General features: G+C 32.7%; 1 protein-coding gene across 10 annotated transcripts in view; it reads left to right on the top strand.

Annotated features, from left to right (window-relative positions):
* Window positions 1–22,608: 22,608 nt before the first annotated feature.
* LOC149532447 (uncharacterized) overlaps window positions 22,609–26,699 on the top strand; it is a 36,859-nt gene continuing 32,768 nt past the window's right edge. For 7 of the 10 annotated variants that reach the window (XM_089806647.1, XM_089806646.1, XM_089806653.1 and 4 more), the window contains exon 1: window positions 22,609–22,920. In XM_089806647.1, coding sequence (XP_089662773.1) covers window positions 22,831–22,920 — 90 coding nt within the window. In that variant the 5' untranslated portion in view covers window positions 22,609–22,830. Of the gene's footprint in view, window positions 23,443–26,699 lie in introns of all 10 variants that reach the window. The other 3 variants (XM_089806651.1, XM_089806650.1, XM_089806654.1) reach the window with 2 other exon arrangements.

The raw sequence follows: 26,699 nt of genomic DNA, 5'->3' as shown, positions 1-26,699 counted from the left end.
GTTTAATCTCTTTAAAACCTTTTAACTAAAATCATTCACATGCATCTAATCCATCTAATAAACATGAAAGTAAAAGACATGCATGAAAATAGATAACACAAGATTTGGTAACCCAAAAACCCTCCAAAAATGAGAAGGTAAAACTAGGGTGGGGATGACACCCACAAAGTATCACTGTAGCAATATGTAACTATTCAAAGTTACAAAGTTTGACCACTTCCAATGGTCTGCCCTGTGACAGGCCTGTCCTGTTAAAGACTTTACACCTTGTTAAAAGTGACCTGGTTAAAGGATTACAAACATCCACTTGGAATGCTACCCTATTAAAGGATTTACAACCTTTTTAAGGATCTACAATAGGGCTGCTAAACCAATATAGCTGCTAAGCCAACCTATCAACATAGGATTTCCATTCTCACAATACAATGGTTAGAAAGTATGGAAGAATGTCTTGACTTGATGACTTGCAATCCTCAATTGTTGATTACAGATCCTTGTTCTACTTTGACTACTCTGATCCTTGCTTGATTTGATATGTCACTCTTCGTAACTCTGGTACTCTGTTCTTGATCAACTGGATTTTGCAATACTACTCTATTCTTCACTAAGTCTTTTTACCCTTCTGTACTTCGCTATAATTCACCCATACACTTCTCACTCACACACTATGAGGCCTCACCCCGACCCATTATAGCCTAGATGTTTTATGTATATTTTGATATTTGAGACCTTGATATTTTGACAGACTTAAACAGATGGTGGTTTTTCTTATCTATGGATTTGATACTATAGTAGTGTCTTACATTGCTATGTGCACAAAGAAACCTATTATTGCATAGGAAATGTTCGAATATATTTGGGTGTAGTTTTATGACATGATATTATCAGATTTTTATGTAATGCAAAATGCTAGTGTAAGGATGAATAGTAATTTGATTATGATGCTTATGATCTACAAATTTGGATACCTTAACATTTTGAGTGGAATAAATTGAAGGGGTAAGAAAGGATATTTAATTTGAATTATACTCATATGGATATTATTGTTATTTACATTTACGTTATGTATGTTTATTTGATTCCTTGGACTATTGATGCTCGAGTTTGATGTGTAGGAAGAGGAACCCTGGAAACTTAACAGGGAAACAAGGTATAGACACATGTTTAATGACTCTGCCAAGGTGAATCTTTGTAAGATTCGTAAACCTCGTTGTGATGTGCTTATTTCATGAACGTGTGATGTATGTGTGTGGTATGTTTTTCATGTGTAGATTTTGAATGTGTCAAGGGTGACATTTTAGTGCATTTTGTGTGTGTCACTTGACACTTGTACTTGTTATGTGAAATGACATGTTATTCGTCAATGGATCATGTGGCCACCTTGTTCCATGTTATATGCCTCAATTGAGAAATTTGATTATTGCCTTAGTTAGAAGAGGACAAGGTTATCACCTTTGGGAAAAAGTTGAAATTTGAATTACCTAGCTTAAGGAGGGTCATAAAGTAACTTTAAGGTAAATTGTGATTAAAATTAGCCCTACCCATGTTAGTACTATAGGGTAGGGAGCTATTAATGACCTCTATGGTGTCTAGTGGACCTAGGAGACCCCATGAAAATGACATTCTTCATTGAATCCGAAAATAAGAGGGTTATAAATAGAGGCATGGCTAAATTCAACCTCACTTGGCCACTCTCTACCTTTAGAGACTAATAGGGTTGGAAGAAGGAGGAGGGAGCTCTACCACAATTATTCATTGCCTTGCTTGGAGGAAGGTTGGTATCATGATCCATAAAGCTTCTTCATTCTGCATGTAGATTAGAAATGGTGTTCTTCATTTCATGATGGGATTGTGGTGTCTTGTGGTGTATTTGTGAATTGCATGTGGGCAGTGTTGTGTGAGTCTTTCTTTGATTTTGTTGTTTCATGTTATATGTCTTGTGAATTGGGTGTGAGGCATCACTCACCCTTGGGAGGGAAGAGATGCCTGGGGTGAAGGGGTTAGTTGGGCTCACACATGGAGTTGAGGAATTCCCCCTTGTGTGGAGATGATTGTATATGTTCTATGGAATGTGAGTGATCTTGCTCACTTGCATCTTGGGAGGTATAAGGAGGTATGTAGAAGGGAGGATGTTGATTGCCCCGAAAGGGCATTTTGATATTGAAAGAGATGTGTATTTTGTGAATGAAGGCTATGTAAATCCTCCTCATGTTGAGAGCGCACCTTCACCCTATTCTTGATTCATTTGTTGAATCGTTGTGCAAAGCCTTGGGATGGGATGTGTTGAGAATATATTGTGTAAATCCTATCAATTTATTGTGAATATGTATGGCATGTGAGTGTGTCGCATGAAACAGTTTATGTGTTGTTTCCCCGAGCTCGGTGGGTGGCCTCCTTGAGGCCTAGGGTGGGAGGTGAGCCTCCATGGTTCCTATTTTTGTCTTTCTTTTGTAGATTTTCATTTGAAGAGATGGAAGCTTGGTGATCATGAAGTTCATAATTTACATGGGTGAAAAGCTTTTTGGTGGTGTTGAAATGGAGAAGTGAACTCCACCTTATGATGAACATTCATTGTAATGTGATGTGTTGTTAGTGGACTCATGTATTTTCCATTAGAAAGATTTTGAGATATCTTGTTGTGAGATTTTCTATTGTGTGTAACTTGATTGAACATTTCACCACCTTTGTTCTTATTATGTTGAATAGTGAATTTTGAAAGGATCATGCAAGAGACTTTTGTTGCCTTATCTATTTTTAAAATTTGGATCTTTATAAAAAAAAAACATAATTAGTGTCATGTGATACTTAGGAAGAAGGGTTTAAACATTACCATTTGATATCTTTATTCCTTCAACTTCATGAAAGTAATGTCATGGCTTTGATGATCAGTTTGAAATTTGAATTAGTTATATGAGATGCAATTGATAGTAATGATTTGAAGTTGGCTTAAATATATGGACTTGGATGACATTTGAGCATTTGAATATTCAATGCAATGAAATTTTAGTTCAAAACTTCTTGTGTTCCTTTCTGAATATGGTTTCTGTAGCAATATGCTAGTTTGCTTCATAGTAATATTGTTTATTAGATTAGAATTTGTTAATGTATAGCATCATAATAGATTATCTTCAAATAAATATTAACAGCTATTGAGAATGCATGCTAGACAAATTAGCTAAGCTCAATAAGTCCTGTAAATGCATATTTGCATTCTGGAAACTGTATGGGTAAAGAAAAAAAAAAAACTCATCTCATTACAGTCTAATAAAATAATAAGCCCTGTATTAAACAATAATATTTTGGATTGCCAAGTCAAGAATAAGTCCCTTCAACAATCCTCCTATTTAAGAAATGTCAGAGTTAGCTTTCTTTTTTATATGACTCTATGGAAAAGGTATGTGTGTTTAATAAACAAGAAAAGCAAATGAAAATTTTTTAAAAAAAATTTAAAAATAAATAAATAAATAAATTATATATATATATATATATATATATATATATATATATATATATATATATATATATATATATATATATATATATATATTATAATCACTAACTGACCTAACATAATAATTAAGTGTCTATTACTGACTATTCCCTCTCACAAAAGCATGGAGTTAATGCAAAAACAAAAAATATCAAACATGGGTATAACTTGGACAAGACTATCACCTACCTAGCTGACCATTCTAAGCACCTTTTACCAAGCAAGTAATAATTTAAACATCTATATATGTACCCATCCCACCTAGGCAAAATATGCTTGGCAAGCATTTAAGCAACTTTTGAAAAAAACCTTGACAAGGATCTGACATGTGTCAAAAAACCCCCCACTTACTTTAGGCGCTGATATCCTTGGGAATACATATGGCATTAGATAAATATTTTCATTTACCCATGCAATTATGCCTGACAACAACCTTGGATTTTGGTGCAAATTCCCTTTCTCCTACCTAGGCGACCAAGTAGATGGTTGACTTGGGAAATACAAATCCAAGCAATAAATAAAGGTGCAGACATGTTAGATTTGGCAATTGGCATTCCTTGTGCCAAGATTTAGGAAGCTTCCTTAAGGAAGACTTAAGGGGTTGTCATTTCAGAAAAAATTAAATGCATAGCCTCTTTGGGAGTGGTGGTACCCACACCCACTTGCTCAACAAACCCTAGGCGATGGGGCTTGGAGTCCTTCCTTGTTTTATTTCATTTGATTTTATTTTTGATAGATGTGACTAGTACCTAGGCTAATTTACTAGACAAGGCTTTGAGACAAAAAAATATACAGTGGTTATTTCTAAATTAGTTATAGCTATAGATGAGTTGAGGATAGTATAGTTTCCTTAAAGATATTAGGTCAATATATAATTTATTTGTTTTCTATTTACATAAAATTAATATAAAATTCTAAGAGGTAGTAGTTAAAATAAGATATTGTTAGCAGTAGGATAAAAGATGCGTATTAAAATTAGGTGGTTAGATATAATATTTATAGTAATGATCAAGTTATAATGATAACTAACGAATGAAATAATAATAATGTCAATATCAATTTAATGATTAACTTAGCACTCGAAAGCAAAGGATTCAATGTTGAAACATAATCTTGAATTACCCCTTAGGCCCCTATCATTATGATGTCACCAAAATAAGCTCCACTTGAACATCCAATAGTTCGTGTTTAGTACAAAAGATTGAGAGCTCACAACCATTGCACCATGCATAGTGCAGCATTTAGAATCTAACATTCTTCTTTCCTCTTAGTTCAAAGTATGATTGCGTTATTTCTATCACTCTCTTAATAAAAATAAATAAAATTTATTGGTTATGTTCTCACCTTGTAAAATCTTGGCATGACACACACATACAATGGGGTATTGTCCTCCTTTTAAAGATTTCAAAGACTCAGGGTTAGGTATGAATCTATGATCCATATTTACTCTTCATTTCCTGCTCAATTCATGCACTTTTCCTATTGGTTGCATGCCTTCTCCACTTTTCTGATTGGCTACATGTTGATTACATAGGTAATGCAAAAGATTTGATCTTATCTTCAAGATCCTTCGAGATTCATCCTATGTCGACTCCAAAAATGGTTTACACTTGAGTTTGTGAAGATACAAACTCATATGTTGATTCTGTGTTACTCAGCACTTACTAGTTGTTGATGCTCAGCACATATAGAAATTTTGTTTCACTCAGCTCCTATAGTAATTCTGCTTCACTCGGCATTTATACTTTGCTCGACACCTATAGTGACTCGGCATCTATAGTGACTCGGCACTTGAACTTCACTCGGCACCTGAAGAGCACTCAGCACCTAACGTTCACTTGGCACCTATTGAATTCTTTGTCTCAACATGCACTATAGCTCGGCTTCAATATTATACTCGGCATCATCTTGAGAATTTGATTAAGTGTGTTGACACTTAAATGTCAAAACCAATCTGAGACCAACATAAATAAAACCCACGACAAGTTCCAAACCCATACAACAAGTGTTATGTTATTGACAACGAGGGTATACATGTTGACCCTAAAAATATATAACTAATTAAAGACAAGCTTGCTCTAAGGAATGTCACTGAGTTGCATGACTTCTTAGGGATGGCTAACTTTTGTCATAAATTTGTGTTTGGGTTTTCACATTTATCTTGGCCTTTGAATTAGTCTCTATGAGGAGGAGTGCAAGAAAAATTCAAGTGAACAAGTGCTCAACAATAATCATTCAAGAGGTTAAAACAAAGGTCATGTTATGCACCAATTTTATTCTTTACAAATACAAACTAATGCATCTGAATATGCCTTAGGATCAACCTCATCCTACATAGACATTTGATTGCCTACCATAGTGAGACATTTTCTAATACAATGCATAGGTATCCCACCTATGACAATGAACTATATGCCATTGTTTAAGCTCTCAAGTAATGGAAGCATTATATATTGGAAAAGGAAACAATCATCCACATATATCACAAACCTCTTTAATTTTTGCAAACACAAAGCAAATTGTAGAATGTTAGGCACCAAAGGTGGCCAACTTATCTTCAACAATTTCATCTCAACATTTGCCATAAGAAAGGAAGCACCAATAAGGTATAGAATCATGTGTTCACTAAATAGAGACTTGGGCTCACATGTATGGACATGATAATGAATTTTATGATGTATGTACTCAACTTGAAGAAGGAAAAAATGTGAATGATTACTATTTGCAAGATGGAATGATTCTCCACCTTGGCCAAATATGTGTGCTTGAGGTAGAACATAATAAATTGATATGGGAAGCTAACTATAGTAAGGTTGTAGGTCATTTTGGAATAGGTAAGACTCTATTTCAAAGATATTTTTATTCACAAAAAATGACAAAAATGATGTGATAGCATACATTCAAGCTTGTACAACATGTGCCATTACAAAGCCTGCAAATTATAATCTTGGTTTATATTTACACACTTCCTAATCCATAAAAAAACTTTAGCATTCAATTTCTATGGATTTTATGTCTGTTTTTTCTACCACTCGACATGGGTGTGATTGTGTATATGTTGTAGTAGATATATTTTCAAAAATGACAATCTTGGTGGCATGTACAAAGGAAATCTTTGCAGAAGAAATGAAAAAAAATTCTTTGAGCATGTTTGGGTTCATTTTGTGCTACCAAGAAGTGTTATTTCAAACAAGAATAGTGAGTTTCTTTGTAAATTTTGGTCTTCATTATGGACAGTGATGAACAAAACAACAACAAAGTCTATTGCATTCCATCCTCAGACATATGGTTAAACAAATGTTGTCAACTGAATGATTATTCAAATTCTATATATGTATCATTCAAAACATCCTTATACTTGTGACGAGAACCTCTCATATGTACACCATAGCTACAACAGGGAAACTCATAGTTCAATTGGCCATAGTCCAGTTGAAGTTTGTCTTAGATATTATTCTTTAGCTTTAATAAATATTTGTATACCATTTATATAACCTGGATTGGTACTATGCTTAGATAAGGAGAAGGAAAACACAACATATTTTATTAATAAAATTCATCAATTACAACAATAAGTTCATAAAATTTCAGAGTAGACCACTAAGAAGTATAAATAAAGGCACAATAAGCATTAGACTCCTCATAATTTTTTAGATTGGGGGATACGTATGGTTGCATTTTTATAAGGAACGATTGAAAGGCCCTCATAAGAAGCTTTACCTCTTTGCTATGGTTTGTATAAGATCATCAAGAAAGTTTGTGAAAATCTGTTTGAACTCAACCTGACTATATTTTTGGGTATTCATTTAGTTTTCAATGTAGAACTATTGAACTCTTATTTCCCTCCATTACTAGACATTAAAGATGTTGCTAAGTAAATCAATCACACAAAGTTGAATCCATGAGTTTTTAATCCACTTCAAAATGATCAACTTATGGATGTTATTGTGAAGAATTTGAGGAACCAAACTATCTATTTGTACCATATGATGAAAGCATGATAATTTGTTCATCAGGGCAAGTGGTTTGTGCATGAGAAAATCTAGCTTCATTTTACACATGCAAAAAAGTATGGATGAAATGGAGCCCATTTCCTATCAAGGGGGAAGGAATGATCATAATATAGTTCAGGATGATGCATAGGATGTTGGTAAAAGAAAAAATGGGAAAAAACTGAAATCTATTTTTCAGTATTTTTTGTGCTTTGGTATTTTGCATTTTTGGGGGTCTCTTTGCTTAAACCTTCTGACACTAAATGTAAAACTCTTGGAGATATTTCCAGTAAAGCTAACAGTTCACAATTTCAAGCTACAAGTAGAAAGTTGTGACTTCTACAAGTAGATCTAATTTTTTATATAATATTTCATATTTTTTTGTAGTTTTTACAATTTATTTTATAATTTAATACATGAACTTTTTCATTTTCATTTTTGGGAGATACTAGTGACCCTTGGATTGCATCAAACTTTGTATTAAGTACAATTTTAAATAGGATGGATCACTTTTTGGCTTTCAATATCTGTTGTTGAATTTTATTATTTTCAATTAAATCACAATACCATAGGTTTCATATCAGGTATTGTAGTCTACATTTTTAATTTAGATTAGTGGTATTATCTAGAGCTTGTTTTATCTTATATGTCACATCACACTTGATTAACTTGTCGAAGGTTGAGGTTCCTCAGATAATCTTCTTTTAAGATGCACACAGTTGCAAATGGGAAAAAACAAAAATTAAGGGGATAGAAGAATCCTTCAAGACACTAGTGGAAGAGGCATTAAATAAATAGTGTGAATAAATGATGGAGCAATTTTCATGGATGCTTAAAAAACAAGAGACAGAAGCCAAACGAGGGAATTCAACATTTGGCAGGCAAATCCCATCAAAACTATAGGTAAATTTTGATATCCCAACTTTTCACGGAAAAATTGATGCAAAAATTGTTAATGAGTGATTGTCCAAATTAGAGAGGCAATTTTGTGTTAATAATTTCTTGGATATTGAAAATATCACCTTTACCCTCCTCAAAGATGAGAATTATGTGAAGTTGACGTGGGAAGTTCACATAACAATTAAAGAAGCCAAAGAATCCCAATATGGACATGATCCTTTTGTGTTATTTGATGATAGACCCACATGGGAAGAATTTGTGGAGTATATAAAACAAGAATATTACCCAAAAGAAACATATGAATAGAAATATATGCAAAGGAAACTACTCCAATAGAAGAACCAATCGGTTCAAGAGTACACCAAAATGTCTCATGCTCTCTTTGTGAACCTTGGTATCAATGACTCAAAAAAAATCAAGTTTTGAAGTATCAAAGTGGTCTTCATAGATACATTCAAACCAAAATGGATTTTCTTGAATATAGAGACATTGTCTAATGCTTTCAAATATGCATAAAAAATTGATGAGAAGTTTAAACAAAAATGGAGGAGGGAGAATTCCATGAACAACGAATAGAGAGGTGAAAGTATTAAGCTTGCAAGAAAACAAACATTCAAGGAACCATCTCCAAATTTACCAAAAAAGAATGTTAGGATAAACCACAGACATAAATAAAAACTACATGCAAATATAACCAATAACAGAAAATAATAGAACACGCAGAAATGAACACAAGGCACCAAGATTTAACGTGGTTCACCCAATCCTTGGGCTACGCCCACCAAACAACAAGTCCGATCTTATTACAATCCAGTGATTACAACCTGATTACAATCTGTAATCCCTTACAGCTCAATACCGCCGCAAGAACCAATTTCGTATCACAACATTATGAAAAATACCCAACCCTAAGCCCTTTTATACAAGTATTAAACCGCTTTAGGGTTATAACATGTCGGCCATAATATGTCGGCTACCATGTCGGCTACTGCCCAATTTTTTTTTTTTTCTGATCAGTCACCACAATCTAACAATCTCCCACTTGGGGACTGATCAGGATCCACACTAAACAACAATCTCCCACTTGGAGACTGATCATGTAGCAATACCACTACCACATGGGGCTCCCACTGGATCAAACCATCCTGGACTCTACTGTTCTTTTATTCATGTTCAGTCTAAAAGACCAACCGAAGCTGAAGAGGAGTTCAACTTCTCCCTTGTTACAACCTTTGTCAACATATCTACTGGATTGTCATTGGTATGTATCTTCTCCATCTTTAACTGTCCATCCTCCAAAACTGACCGAATGAAATGGTACCGCAACTGTATGTGTTTGGTCTTAGAATGCAGAGCTGAATTCTTAGCAAGATGAATGGCACTCTGACTATCTGTGAACAAATAATTATCCTTCTGAGGATGTCCCAATTCTTCCAAGAAGAACTGAAGTCATATCATCTCTTTGGCTGCCTCTGTAGCAGCAACATACTCTGCCTCTGTAGTGGAGAGAGCATTAATCTTCTGTAACCTAGAAACCCAGCTCACGACTGCCCCACCAACAGTAAAGACATAACCTGTAGTACTCCGCCTAGTATCAATATCCCCAGCCAAATCTGAGTCAACATAGCCCTGTAAATCAGTAGTAGAGCCCCCAAAGTGTAAACACTTATTGGATGTTCCTCTCAAATATCTGAGAATCCACTTGACAACATTTCAATGCTCAAATCCTGGATGACTCATATACCTGCTAACGACTCCCACTGCATGTGCAATAACTGGCCTAGTGCATACCATAGCATACATCAAACTTCCTACAACTGAAGCATAGGGTACCTTGGACATCTTATCCTCCTTTTCTTGTGTCTTGGGACACATCTCCTTAGTCAATTTCAAATGACCAGGTAAAGGTGTGCTGACAGCTTTAGCATTCTCCATAGAGAAACGTTGCAACACCTTCTCAACATAATCAGGTTGAGATAGCGTCAATGTTCTGTTCTTTCTATCTCTGAAAATTTTCATACCAAGGATTTGTTTTGCTGCCCCCAAATCCTTCATAGCAAATGCATGTGCTAATTGGCGTTTCAACCCCTTAATATGATCCATGTTAGACCCAGCTACAAGCATATCATCAACATATAAACATAAAATAATGTAGCTATCATCATCCAACCTCTTAAAATAAACACAGTAATCTGAATGACACCTATTATATCCATGCTCATGCATAAAACTGTCAAATTTCAGATACCATTGCCGAGGTGCTTGCTTCAAGCCATATAAACTTTTCTTCAATTTGCACACTAAGTTCTCCTTACCTTTGACCTCAAAACCCTGTGGCTAAGCCATATATATTTCTTCATCCAAATCACCATGAAGAAAGGTTGTTTTAACATCCATCTGCTCTAAATGCAAATCTTTAGTAGCCACAAGACTTAAAACAGTACGAATAGAAGTCATTTTAACAACGGGAGAAAATATCTCATCAAAATCAATTCCCTTTTTCTGTGCAAATCCTTTTACAACTAACCTGGCCTTAAATCTTTTCTTACCTCCTTCCTCTTCTTTCAACCTGTAAACCCATTTATTCTGTAAAGCCTTTTTACCTGCAGGCAACTTGCACAAATCCCATGTTTTATTTTTCAGCAAAGAGTCCATTTCATCTTTCATTGCAGACTCCCACTGAATCTTAGTATCCACTTGCACAGCTTCATCATAACTTTCAAGCTCACCAACATCAGTAAGTAAAATAGAATACAAAGAGGGAGAAAACCTTTGTGGAGGTCTAATTTGCCTTGTTGACTGTCTAACATTCACTGGTGTGTGTGGTATTTGTTGTTGCAGTTGTTGCACATCATGAGGAATGGCTGGAACATCAACTTTTGGAGTATCATCCAGCACTACATAATCATCTTCTTTCTTCTCATGTTGCTACAATAGATCTTTGTACAACACTTTCTCATTGAATATGACATCTCGACTTCTAATAATTTTAAGATTTTCAAAATCCCAAAGCCTATAACCAAATTCATTAATGCCATATCCAACAAAGACACATTTCTTTGATTTAGCTTCTAGCTTGGTTCTATTTTCAGAGTCTATATGAGCAAAAGCTTCACAACCGAAGGTCTTGAGAAAAGAATAACTCACCTTCTTACCAGTCCATGCTTCCTCTGGAATACCACAGCCCAAAGGAGTAGAGGGACCTCTATTAATCAAATATACTGCAGTATTGACAGCCTCCACCCACATGTGTAAGGGCAACCCAGCATGCAACCTCATGCTCCTTGTGCGCTCCATTATAGTCCTGTTCATGCGTTCAGCCACTCCATTTTCCTTTGGAGTTCTTGGAACAATTTTTTGTCTACAAATACCATTAGTGGAGTAATAATCTTCAAATTCATGACTGCAATACTCACCACCATTATCAGATCTGAGACATTTTAATTTCTTACCAGTCTTATTTTCAACCAAGCATTTCCATTTCTTAAAAGTTTGAAATACATCAGATTTCTGTCTAAGGAAATAAACCCATACTTTTCTAGTTGCATCATCAATAAATGTAACATAATAATGAGAGCCACCAAGGGAAGATACCTGGGCTGGTCCCCATACATCTGTATGCACAAGCTCCAATTTCTCCTTTTTGTTTTCCTTCCCTGTCTATACAAAACTCACTCTCTTTTGTTTTCCATACACACAACTTTCACAGAAATCCATATTCACACATTTTAGACCTGGTAAATTTTTTTTTGAATGAAGTACTTCCATACCTTTCTCACTCATGTGCCCAAGTCTATTGTGCCACAGCGCTGTATCAGAATCTACAGCAGCTATTTGTTCTCCCTGCTCAACTGCAGTAATTGTTTCTGAATATTCATTTTTCTCTGAAACAATCAAAGTAGAAGGAACAATATGACCTGTACAAAGATATAAGGTGCCTACTTTCACACATTTTTCTACTACAAGGGAACCTTTTGAAACCTTCCAATTTTTATCATTAAAAGTAACTACACAACCCTCATCACCGAGTTGCCCTGCTGAAATTAAATTTCTACTTAGTTTTGGAACATGTCTTACCTCATGTAGTAGCCAATGATTCCCATTCTGCAACTTAATCTTAATTTTTCCCTTTCCAACAATCTGACAGGGTTCATTATCCCCCAAATAAACAAGCCCAAAATCCCCTTGGACATAATCAATGAAATAACCTCTAGGTGTAGCATGAAATGAAGCACCAGAATCTAAAACCCATGAATCATCAACACTCTCTAAAGACAGAAGCAAAGCATCCTCTTCGGATTTGTTACTTACCACATTTGCCTCCTTGTCTCCATCTGATTTATCTCCTTCATTTTTCTTTCGATTCCAGCAATCTTTCTTTTTGTGCCCTGGTTTCCCATAGTACTAGCAATCATTTGGTCCTCTCGATTGAGACCTCCTCCCCTTTGACTTTCCTCTTGATTTCCCACGATTTCCAGAGTTACTTCCTCTTTCAGTCATTCTGCCCCTGCTTTATGCATTTAAAGCACTTCCTGATGTAGATCCACTTGAGGACTTTCTACAAGTTTCCTCACTTAAAATAACACCGATCACATCATCATATTTTAGGGTACTAGATCCAGGAACAAAATTACTCACCGCCATTACCAAGCCATTCCAGCTTTCAGGCAAAGAACACAAAATCAAGAGAGCCCTAATTTCTTCATCAAAATTGATACCCACAGAAGATAATTGACTAGTAATAGTATTAAACTCATTTAAATGATCTGCAACAGATCCACCTTCTGCCATTTTCATATTAAATAAACGCTTCATGAGAAATACCTTATTTGAAGCGGAGGGCTTTTCATACAGTGTCGCTAGGGTTTTCATCAAATCTTCTGTCATCTTTGCTTTTGTAATATTAAATGCCATCGATGGTGCCAAGCATAACCGAATGCTTTCGAGTGCCTTTCTATCCAAAAGATCCCATTCAACCTCTGACATAGTTCCCTGATTCTTGGCTTTTCCTTCCAACGACTTCCATAAATCCTTCTGATATAAATAGTCTTCCATTTGCATCTTCCATAACTGGAAGTTCTGCCCATTAAACTTGTCAAACCTCAACTTACCCTCATTTGCCATCGCTCCCACTCAACTGTGAGACTCCCACTTAACTGTGAGACTTTCCTGTAGAGGATAACTGAAAGACAAGCTTGCTCTGATACCACTTGTTAGGATAAACCACAGACAGAAATAAAAACTACATGCAAATATAACCAATAATAGAAAATAATAGAACACACATAAATGAACACAAGGCACCAAGATTTAACGTGGTTCACCCAATCCCTGGGCTACGTCCACCAAACAGCAAGTCCGATCTTATTACAATCCAGTGATTACAACCTGATTACAATCCGTAATCCCTTACAGCTCAATACCGCCGCAAGAACCAATTTCGTATCACAACATTATCAAAAATACCCAACCCTAAGCCCTTTTATACAAGTATTAAATCGCTTTAGGGTTATAACATGTCGGCCATAATATGTCGGCTACTGCGCTATTTATGAAGTATGTACAGTACTTTCCTGATCAGTCACCACAATCTAACAAAGAAGACACATAGTGTGAAAAAAGAAGGGAAAGAATCATGTATGAGGTGTGAAGTCCATAAAAATCCCTCTCATAACACTAAAGGTTGCAAAACTATAAATAATTTAAAGATGGGACCCTGTGAAGAAGCTATTGAACCCAATTTTATAATTATGGTAAACAAAAGGAAGATGGACAAATTATTGAGGCTGACCCATATATCACAGTGGCTTAGGATGATGAAGATAGATTGTTTCATTCATAAATGTGGATAGGAAGAAAGGCTTTCCATTTTATTGTTGATAGTAGTAATTAAAAGAATTTGATATTTGGTGAGACTATAGAAAGATTGAATATGAAAACAACACCACACTTACAACCATATTTTATGGGATGGGTGAGCCAAGGCACAAGGATGAGATATTCAAGTAAACAAGAAATTTTGTCTATTATATTCCATAAAACCATTCAAAGATGAGGTGATATGTGGTGTAGCTCCTCTTGATGTGTGTGATATTTTATTAGGGAAGTTATGCTTGTATCAATGACATGGGGTGTATGAGTTTAGGCCACAAAGCATGGCAATCAAATTGGGTGGACAAAAGTACTAGATATCAAAGGTAAGTCATGCACACTTTTCATCTTTGATTAGCGCAAAACAATATAGAATATTTATAGCCCAAACTGGTACATTTGTGTTATTAAATTCCTGTCTTGAGAAAAAAAGAGTGTAATTCCCATTCTGTGATAAACATCACAACAAAACAACAAAGGTCAATGATGCATATTTTAACAAAATATTAGAATGTGTTTGAGTTACCAATAGGAGTACCCTCACATTGCCAATTTAGACACTATTGATTTGATACTAGGAACTCCATTGCCTAATGAGATAGTAAATTGGAGGTCAATGTTTGAAAATGATGAGATAAAAAGGAAGATACAATAATTTATTCAGAAAGGACATATCCACCCAAGTACATCTCTTTGTGGTAGGGCAATTGTTCTTGCAAAGAAAAAGTACAAAACATGGGCAAACTTTTTCACTAAAATTAATTTGAAATATGGGTACCATCAAGCACCAATTGATCCAACAAATGTATGAAATATTGGTTTTAAATCTAGGAAGGGACTATTTGAATGGTTGGTGATTCCTTCTGTCCTCACAAATGACCCAATCACATTTATAAGGATGATGAATAATGTATTGAGGTCATTTAATGATTCTTTTATAGTTCTATATCTAAATGACACTTTGCATATTCAACAAAACTTAAGAAGAACATTTGCAACGTGTGGAATAAGTATTTTCTACCTTGAAATATCGTGGACTCTATGCAAACAAGGAAAAGTGCTCTTATGGTATGTAGTGTATTAAATAATTAGGCTAAGTTATTGATAGTGTACACATTCACGTTGACCTTGAAAATATACAAGTAATTAAAGACTAGCCTACTCTAAGGAATCTTACAAAGTTGTGTACCTTCTTGGGGTTGGCTAACTTTTATCGTAGATTTATATTTGGGTTTTCACATTTTTCTTGGCCTTTAAATTAGACACTAAAAAAAGGAGTGCAAGCAAATTTCAAGTGGATAGGTGCTCAACAACAAGCACTCAAGGAGTTAAAACAAAGTTTATGTCCTACACCAATTTTATCGCTTCTTGATTTAAAACAATCTTTTGAAATACAATCTGATGCATTAGAATATGTCATAGGAGCAATCCTCATGCATCATGGACATCTGATTGCCTACCATAGTGATACCTTTTTTGATACATTGTGTAGATATCCCACCTATGATAAAGAATTACATGATATTTTTCAAGTTCGCAAGCAATGGAAGCATTTTATATTGGGAAAGGAAATTATCACCCACACATATCACAACCCTTTTAAGTTTTGCAAACACAAGGCAACTTGTAGAATGATAGGCACCAAAGGTGGTTAACTTGAATAATTTCATCTCAACATTCTCCAAAAGAAAGGAAGCACCAATAAGGTAGAAAAATGTTTGAGAAAGCCCCCAATTGCACGAATAAACATGGTGTTAGAATCTTGTGGTCACCAAATAGAAACTTGAGCTCACTTGTATGGACATGATAATGAATTTCTTGATTTATATACTCAACTTTTGGAAGGTAAACATGTGAATGATTATTATTTGCAAGATGGAACACTTTGCCACCTTGGCCAATTTTGTGTGTCTGAGGTAGAATGTAAAAAATGATATGAGAAGCTCACAATAGTAAGGTTGTAGGTCATTTTGAAATAGGTAATATTAACTCCATACTTCAAAGATAATTTTACTAGCCAAACATGAAAAATGACATGATAGCATACATTCAAGCTTGTACATCATGTATCATTGCAAAGCTTGCAAATCATAAGCTTGATTTATATTTACCACTTCCCATTCCAAAAAAGACCTTGGCATTCAATTTCTAGATTTTATGTATGGTCTCCCTAACACTGAATAACGACATGATTCTGTATATGTTATAGTAGATAGACTTTCATAAATGACAATCCTGGTGGCATGTCTAAAGGCAACCTTTGCAGAAAAAATTGCAAAACTCTTCTTTGAGCATGTTTGGGTTCATTTTGGGCTACCGAGAAGCATTATTTGAGATAGGGATAATTGGTTTCTTTGTAAATTTCGGTCTTCAATAAGGGAAATTATGGACACAGAGTTAACAAAGTTCACAACATCCCATCCTTAAACAGATGGTCAGATGGTCAAACATAGGTTGTCAATTGAATTATTATTCAAATTCTACATATGCATCACTGAAAACATCCTAAGCACCATTGCTTGTGCATATTTGTAGTAAATTCATATATTATAAGCTTTGAACAACTTGCATATTGTGGTGATTTTAAATATTAATGTAAATTTATGTAATTTTGTGCAACTTGAAGTGTATTGAATGAATGAATTTCTTTTAATAACTTCCACAAGGCCAAACAACCTATGACATCCCAAATAACCATCAAACAAAAAAATAACAAAGTCCACAACATCCTATCCTTAGACAGATGGTCAAACATAGGTTGCCAATTGAATGATTATTCAAATTCTATAGATGTATCACTCAAAACATCCTTGTACACTAGATGAGTGCCTTCTATATGTACACCATAGCTACCATAGGGAAACTCATAGCTCAAATAGCTCTACCTCATTTGAAGTTTTTCTTGGATATCACATTTTAGCACCAATAAATGTTTGTATACGATTTATGCAACATGACTTGGTACCATGCTTGGAAAAGGAGAAGGACAAAGAGATGAAGTTCATTGACAAAATCCATCATTCACAGCAACTAGTCATGATATTTTGGAGTAGACCACTAGGAAGTATAAATAGAGGCATGGCGAGCATCAAACCCCTCATAATTTTTAGGTCGACGATAAGGTATGGTTGCATTTCATAAGGAACAATTGTAAAGATCTCACAGGAAGCTTCGACCTCTTCACCATGGTTTGTATAAAGGTTGGCTTTGTAAGGTTTGAATTTCGTAGAGGATATTTAATGAAAACAATTTTTTTTTTTTAATGAAAATGATGTTGGAAATTACCTCTTATAAGATCATTTGATTTTGGAAAATGAATCTATCGATCTGTGGTTGTTGATTTTAAATTTGAATATGCACGGGAAAGAATTGATCATTTCATTGATGTTGATTTCTATGATGACATGAATGCATTCAATTTTTTGTTTTTGTTTTGTTCAATGATGAAACTTATACCATTTACCACTTGTTGACAAGGTTTGTGTATGAAGATATCAAAGGAAGACTGGGAGGATGTCTAATTGAAAGCACATAAAACTTTTACTTATTTTTACTATAACATATTAGGCGCCATTGCTTCTGCATATTTGTACTAAATACATATATTATAAGCTTTGAAACACTTGCATATGGTGGTAATTGTAAATATTGATGTATTTTTAAAAATGTAAATTTATGTAATTTTGTGCAACTTGAAGTGTTTTGAATGAATGAATTGCTTTTAATAACTTCCATGAGGCCAAACAACCTATGACATCCCAAATAACCATCAAACACAAAAGAAAGAGAAACCCATAATAGAGAGCCCCTACCAACTAGATCTAGTGTTGGTTGTGCAACTTGATCTTTTATCGTGTCTTGATGAGGAAATCTTCAATGCTTGTTATCTTCTCTTCTTCAAACAACTTATTCAAAGTTTGCACATTTAATGTATCAATGTAATTGATCTAAATATCCTTTTAGGCTGAACACTCTATGATGTAATGCCATTATGTCTTTGACGCTTGTTGTGTGCAATAACATTATCTTTTGTTTTTCATTCTTCTCTAAGTTTAGTTCATCTTTCGGTTTCACATCTAAGCTAGTACAAACTAGTTCTTAATCAGGCACTTAACATTTTTGTTTTCATGCCTCTGCAATTCTTTTAAAAAATGTTTGATATAATACTCCTTTGTCCTCCCAAAATGCCCTATCCATATGCTTTGTTTGAATTTGTATTTAACTTACCTTTTTTTATTTCCTCATTGATACATGTATGCTTTCATATTTTATATCTCACTTATTCATCCACTTTTTCTTTTGCTTCATCCACATATTATTTTATTAATCAATTGTACATAATATAATGAACAAGTTTTAATATTTCTTTATTGAATTATTTATTATTTATTAATTAATTAGTTACTAAAAGATAAAAGTTCGTGAACATAGAATGCGGTTATTAGAATGTGGGCAACAAGCTTGGAATTTGATGGTTGCATTGGCCATTTTCCACTTTTTAGCCGTATATGACAGAATAAAAATTTGTGGGACCATATTGATTAACATGTTATTTTTTTTATAAAATCGTCTATATGATACTTAATAAATAAACTGTCAAAATTCATTATAGATAATATTTTTAAAATATACTATATAAATTTGTTTTACCTATTTGAAATATTAGTATGCAAAATATAAACATAGAAAGTTTCTTAAGTTGCATATATTGTTGATTTATAATTACTTTTCAGATTTTTATATAATATTTTAGAATGTATAAATTAAAAAAAAAATTAAATATATTTTTTGTTGTAAATATTACTAATTTATACGTATATTATATTGATTTTTGACAATCAAAATGTAAAATGAAAGACATTAATACGACCAAACCATTATAAAACTGGTAGTCACAAGCTTTTGTGCTTGCAACGATGAGCTGATAGGTGTTTACTATTAAAAAAAAAATAATAATTTTGTAATAAACCAAATAAATACTAGCAGTCACATGCTTTTGTACATGCAATGAGTGCGCCGATAGGAAATGAGATTTAAGATAAAAATGTAGAATGAACATTAAATAATGTAAATATAAGTTTTTTAAAAATGAAAAATATAAAAATAAAAATAATTTAGGATTAAAACATAGATATAAAATTTACAATATTTAGAAAATTTGAATATTGCTTAAGAAACTATTCAATAATTTAAAGATCTTACAATTAAATTCAATTTATCAAATATGAAAAAAATAATCATTTAAAAAAAAACTCATCGAAAAATTTATTATGAAAAAGTAATAAGAGAAATACAAAAAATAATATGAAAAATAGTTGAAAAATAATATTTAAAGAAAAAACCAAACTAATAAAAATTTGTTTTTAAGTAATTTAAAAACTAAAACCTAAATCAATTAAATAAATCAGAAGTTTAATGGAGATTACAAGTAATTATTTTTAAATAAATAAGAAAAGAAAAACAATAGTTAAAAGTGGATATTTAAAATATAATCTTATGTGAACAAGTTAGATTATTAATAATTTTAAATTTAAATAACATAATATTTACTAAAATCTTTTAAATAGATTAATAAATATTATTTATTTAAATTAAATTTATCAAATATGAAAAAAATAGTGATTTAAAAAAACCCATTAAAAAATCTATTGTGAAAAATTAATAAGAAAAATACAAAAAAAAATGTCTAACAAATATTCTATTAACTAAATAAATAATAAAAACTAAAAAATAATATTTAAAAAAGAAATTAAACTAATATAAAAATAAATTAAAATAATTTAAAAACTAAAATCTAAATCAATTTAAAAAATCAAAAGTTAAATGAATAGAGCACAACATGAGCTAATGTGGAGATAACTAATAAAATAGAAAAAGAAAAACAATACTTAAAAGTGGAGATAACAACTAATAAATATCAAAACAAGAGTTAAAAGTGGAGGGAGATCGGTAAATAATTAATGAAAAAGATTTTCAATTTTCTAGTCAAATTGTCAACTTTCCCGGCCAACTTGCAAATTTTTCGTCAAAATTTTAATTTTTAAGAACAAAGTTCCCACAAATAGCCTATCGGCTAAAATATTTACTTATTTAATTTATTATATACTAATAAATTATCATCTAAAAAAAATTTCCATAAATATCTATTATGAAAATCTAACAAAAAACTAATATGAAAAAAATAACACGTATAAAATGGAGCAAAAAATATAAGCTGAAATAATTATAAAAACTAGAAACTAAACTAAGAGAAGTCTCAGTGCTTCGCCTCTGTGAGCATCACCTAGATCCAATGACTATTATGTGTTCTATTTATTATCATGAGTGATGAATTTTTGTAAATCACTACTCATTAAACATAAGTCAATGATTTTGACTCAAAAGCTACATAGTTAAACCCCAATAACAATATCACAATTTAACTTGATGTGAAAAAATATCTTCTCCTTATTAATTTATAGTCTATTAGCTTATATATATGAATAGAATCATTTAAAAAAATTAAAAACAAAGTTGATTTAAAATCTATCCACTTAAATATATGAAAAAAAAAATCATTTAAAAACACTCTTCGTAAAAAAAAACTATTATGAAAAATTAATACGAGAAATATTAAAAAATAGCAACTCCCACAAATATCATATTGGCTAAACTAAAAATCAACATTTAGATGAAAAAAAATACTAATTTAAAATAATTTAAAAAATAGCAGTCGCATGCTTTTGTACATGCAACGAGTGCGCTAATAGGAAATGAGATTTAAGAGAAAAATGTAGAATGGACATTAAATAATATAAATATAAGTTTTAAAAAAATGAAAAATACAAAAATAAAATAAAATTAAGATTAAAACATAGATATAAAATTTACAATATTTAGAAAATTTGAATATTGCTTAAGAAACTATTCAATAATTTTAAGATCTTACAATTAAATTCAATTTATCAAATATGGAAAAAAAACTCATTGAAAAATTTATTACGAAAAAGTAATAAGAGAAATACAAAAAATAATATGAAAAATAGCTGAAAAATAATATTTAAAGAAAAAATCAAACTAATGAAAATTTGTTTTTAAGTAATTTAAAAACTAATACTTAAATCAATTAAAAAAATTAGAAGTTTAATGGAGATCACAAGTAATTATTTTTAAATAAATAAGAAAAGAAAAACAATAGTTAAAAGTGGATATTTAAAATATAATCTTATGTGAACAAATTAGATTATTAATAATTTTAAATTTAAATAACATAATATTTACTAAAATCTTTTAAATAGATTAATAAATATTATTTATTCAAATTAAATTTATCAAATATGAAAAAAAAATGATTTAAAAAAACTCATAAAAAAATCTATTATGAAAAATTAATAAGAGAAATAAAATTAAAAAATGTTTAACAAATATTCTATCAACTAAATAAATAATAAAAACTAAAAAATAATATTTCAAGAAAAAATTAAACTAATATAAAAACAAATTAAAATAATTTAAAAACTAAAATCTAAATCAATTTAAAAAATCAAAAGTTAAATAAATAGATATAGAAAAAGAAAAAGAATATTTTAAAGTCGAGATAACAACTAATAAATATCAAAACAAGAGTTAAAAGTGGAGGGAGATCGGTAAAAGTTTTCAATTTTCTAGTCAAATTGACAACTTTCCCTACCAACTTGCAAATTTTGCGTCAAAATTTTAATTTCCGGAAACAAAGTTCTCACAAATAGCCTATCGACTAAATTAAAACTTCAATCATACAAATATCCTAATAGCTAATCCTATTCACTAAACTCAAAATCAATATTTAAAGTGTAAAACTAAACTGATTTAATAAATAAATTAAAAAGTAAAATTTTAAAAAAGAATTATAAATTCTAAAAACTTAAAAAATAATTATTCTAAAAAATTTTCAAAAATTATTATAAAAATATTTTAAAATATAGTTAAAAAATAGAGCTCCTCGCACAAATAAGATTTTATTGACTAAACTAAAAATTAATATTTAAAGTAAAACACTATATTAATTAAAATAATTTAAAAACTAAAACTTCAATCAATTTTAAAAATTGGAAAAAAAATGTATATATGAATTAAAAGTGGAGATATTAATTAATTAATTTTTGAAATAAATAAAAATAAAAAATATAAATAAATTAATTTATAAATTAAATACACGAATTCAAAATGGAGTAACTAATTAAATTAAATAAATAGAAAAAAAAAAAAAATTAAAGTTGAAGTAAGATAACCTATTAAAAAATAATCAAGGACGAAAGAACTACTCCAAAACTGTCAATTTTTCGACCAAGAAGCTAATGTGACGCCCACATATAGCCTATCGAATACAGACAAGGTGACCGTCAAATTCCAGTCGTGGTGAGCAGTAGCTTAAACCAGCGCTCTTCCTTAGAAACCAAGGGCCACTCACAACTAATTCCCGTGACGCAAGGTGGAGGCGCTATATTCTCCGTTTCAAGAACTTAGTCCAGCAAATCCTATGGTTGATGGGTGTCAAAGCAATAATCAAATAATGGAAACAATCGGTCACGAATACTGATCGGCTTCCTCATTTCGACGATGGTTGGATGTTGTTGCGACTTCGCTGAAACATTTTTATTGGCCGTATCGAAATTTATGTCCGATCAACCCAATTCTGCACCTAATCAGGTAAAAATCGTTTACCCTATCGCCCATTTTTATATTTTGCCCGGGAGACGAACTTGTGACAGTGCCGATGTGTATATACTCACGGAGGCCAAATCCCGAATGTATATTTACTTAGTCGTACACGGGCTAAACCCTTGCTAGAATTTGGTGCGTGGAGAGTGTATGAGATTTGGGCTTTTCTTTGATTTGTGTGTAATTTTTCAAACGATGACGTCAAAAGACAATATAGGTAGAATGGTTCCTTTAATAGGAATGTTAGCAGTGCTTTATGAAATTGGGAACTTGAACTCGCCTTCTACAACGGACGTATCTTTAGAGCAATTGATAAAGCTTGTGAAATTGATTTAATGTGAGATATGATACTACATTTCACTGCGAAAAAGTCCAATGGTACCGGTGGAGCAATTGCCTAGATGATGACCTCGGTTTAAACTTCAGTGGGGTTTCTTTTGCCGCTGAAGTTCGTAAAACTCCTGGAAGTATCGCTCATCTTCTCTTTAAGATTGGTTGCTGCAAGAATTTGTAAGTATTATTAGCAATTATATACCTTATTCAAATATTAGGAACCAGAACTGTGATTATTCTCTGAACCATTCGTCCTGGTATAGCATTTATCTTTAGAATCCAAAATACATGTACCTGTTTTTCATTTTTACAGTTAGTCCACAAACTATGACAGTGATGGTGTTCATGGTGCATAGCTATCGAGACTTATGCTTCCTGTTTTGTCTGCTCTTGGTTATGGGCGAGTCATGGACAGCACCTGTTTAGATAGTTTTAGACCTATAAGTTGATCAGATTTATGTTTGCACCTTTGGTGTTTGTATGGCAGGAAACGAGATACGTGTGAAATTCTAGATTGAGCCGTGTCCTAGGTTATAAACATTGTCTATTAAAATGAAAATGGCAACTATCAGGGTAGCTTAGTTTGAAATATTTTTGTTATTTCAGTTGCATGATCTTGCCTAATATGCATGCCAGGACAATCATTGAGGATTTGTTTATTTTATGTTTCTGCATTCCATAGCTTCCTTGATTTCGAAGTGACTATGAAGACTGTCTACCTGCTTCCGGCCCAGACAATATGTGAGGGATATTAGGGGCATCCATTCAAAATCAAGATGGGATCTATATATGTTAATTGGACTGTGACAGTTGAGAATAAGAAATATACTAGATGCATTTAGGCCTATATATTAGCGAAGAGCCTTTTAGCTCAATATTTTTGTCGGGGCTCTTGCTACCAATCCTATGTAACGTTTTTGGTCTTCTTTCTTGTGGACATAACTATCATTGTCTGAGCTTTGAGAAGATAAATTGAGTTTGACATACTTCTACACAGTACATCTCTTATTTTTTAACTTGACACATTTAATGCAAATTAGAACACTTGTATCTACTTTGAATATGTCACCATATACAGTTTGAGGTTGCTTATGCCAAGTTCCAACTAAACATAACTAATTGCTTGATGAATCGGTTTTAGCATTTATATGCACCATATCTATAAAACAATATTTCATATAGAAATTTAGTAAATGTTAATAAAAGTAGATAAAAATGTCATGCTCATTTTATTAAAAAAAAAAAAAACTGTCATGCTCATAACTCTGTTTGTAACTTTGTACCTTTTAGAAAAGAGTCATCCACTTGTTAAGTCTGAATTTGATGTAGGAACATCCTTGGCTGTACATCACATCTTGCATGTTGTGGACCATTCCTTAATTGGAGATGGCTGTGGTTTCTTCATTTTTTCGATTTAAGGGAAGAAAGTGAGTCTTTCTTTTCGAGATTAAAGATTGTGAATTTCAAACCAGCTTTTGCTCATTGGAAGAAGTAGCTGACCTTGTCCCTGGTTAGTTGAAGACTAAAAGTTTATTAGACGAATGCCAATCTTGAATTGTAGGTTCCACCTTTGAGGTTGAGTCAATCTTTGCTGCAGTGAAGGTAGGACGAGAAGGGACAAAGGGTGATCATCCCATTCCGGGATTAGCACACCTTCTGCTTTTTCAATTGTGAAGTTTAGATGTGAAGTATTTGAAGGAATGACCACCCTTTCCTATAATGGAAATGGGTATGGAAGGGATGGTGGGCCTGTCTCTCATCAAAGTTCAAATCTGATGGCAGAGCAGGAAACTCAGAAGGCAGTGTTGATTTTCGAAGGCATCTCTAGGCCGGAGGATGGATGGTTGTTCTTTCTTTTGACAACTGAAACTTGGAGTTTCTTTTCTAAGTAGGGAAATTGAAGGAGCAATCATCCTGATCTTATCCCACTCAGAATTAAGTAGTGGAAAAAGACAGGTGCCTTCTGCATGCTCAAGAATGTGAGAAGTTTAGAAGTTAAGCATTTAATGAAAGGGATGACTGGCATTTTTCCCAGGGAAATGAAAATGGAAGTAGGTATAGAATGGATAGTGGTCTCGTCTCCCACCAACATTCAGATTTGGTGGCAGATCTGAAAAGCTAGAAGGCAGGGTTGACTTTCAAAGTCATTTGTAGGTTAGAACAGACGATTGTTTCTTCTTTCACCACTTGAGAACTGGAGTTGCTTTGCTAAGAGGGGGAACATGCAGCAAGTTGAACTGTAACTGACAATGACTAAAACATGTTGACATTTGGACATATGCTGCCAGGGCATTTAAGTCAACCTATTAGTAATTTTGTAGCTTGGATCTTATTTCAACAACAATAATGTTTTAATTGGCGAAAGGTGAATTAATATATCTATCTTGGTTTTGGCCTTTCCAACAACAACTACCAAGAATATTTAAGCTAAATATACAGGCTGGGACAATGGAGAGGGTTTTTGAACTTGAAAGGATGAACTTCGCAAAGATGGTAGCTTGAACGGAAGTGACTAAGTGTAATTTCTAAGAGAGATAATTAGAACTCCCAATAGTCAACATAATGTAGTATTTGAGTTTGAGTTTAAGAACAGAGAGTAGAATTTTGGGTTTGTTAAAGTATTTTTCCAGATAGCTTATATATTAGATTTATGATAAGTCAATGAAGAATGCCATATTTTCTAGTACATGGCAGAGTAGTGATGCGGATTTGAATTTGAAAGTGAGGGAAAGTGTAGCTTGTAGTGTAGTTAGAGTAGATCCAAGAAATCATAAAATAGTCAAGAGAGGAATTCTACTAACCAGAGGTAGAATATGAAGAAGATAAATGATTATAAAGAAATGTTGAGAGTTGTGTAAGAGAGACTGGATACCATAGATTTAGCCTATATAGGAGAGTAAAATCGGGAGTGGTGATGTTGAAGACGAGTAACAAGAGGATCACCCAAGCAAGGCAAAATGAAAGCTTGGATTTGAAGAGACAATAAATGCCAGACTGGGAAGGATGTGTAAAATTAATGCCTAGAAGGATGGAGTTATTGAATGATGATATTGAGGAAAACTGCATATGATCTGATAGAAGATCTCTATTAGGGTAAAATTCATGTGCACCATTTTGAAAGGTCATGCATATCTATGATGAGGTTATTTATAGATGAAGTTAATAATCAAGAAAAGAGACGAAATAAAGACCCAAAGTGGGATGATGTCCAAAGTGTGAAGAAAATATTGGGCCTGAAACAAGAGGAGCTGATTGTAAAGTAGTGTGCGATGGAATCTTACAATCTGACCTTAGATTTGATCATGTGTGGGAAGCTGGCAAGTTATCTAGGTATGGTAATGGTTTGAGGTTTTCAATCCAAAATGAATTGGTTTTGTGAATATTGCTTCAAAGAAAAGATGTGTCTGTTAGGCTTGAGGTATAAGAAAATCAAG

The sequence above is a fragment of the Cupressus sempervirens genome, chromosome 10 (genome assembly GCF_028749045.1).
Source record: "Cupressus sempervirens isolate cs-2001-9-10 chromosome 10, ASM2874904v1, whole genome shotgun sequence".
NCBI lineage: Eukaryota > Viridiplantae > Streptophyta > Pinopsida > Cupressales > Cupressaceae > Cupressus > Cupressus sempervirens.
The sequence above is the reverse complement of the archived record's forward strand: the minus strand, read 5'-3'. Positions and strand labels throughout refer to the sequence as shown.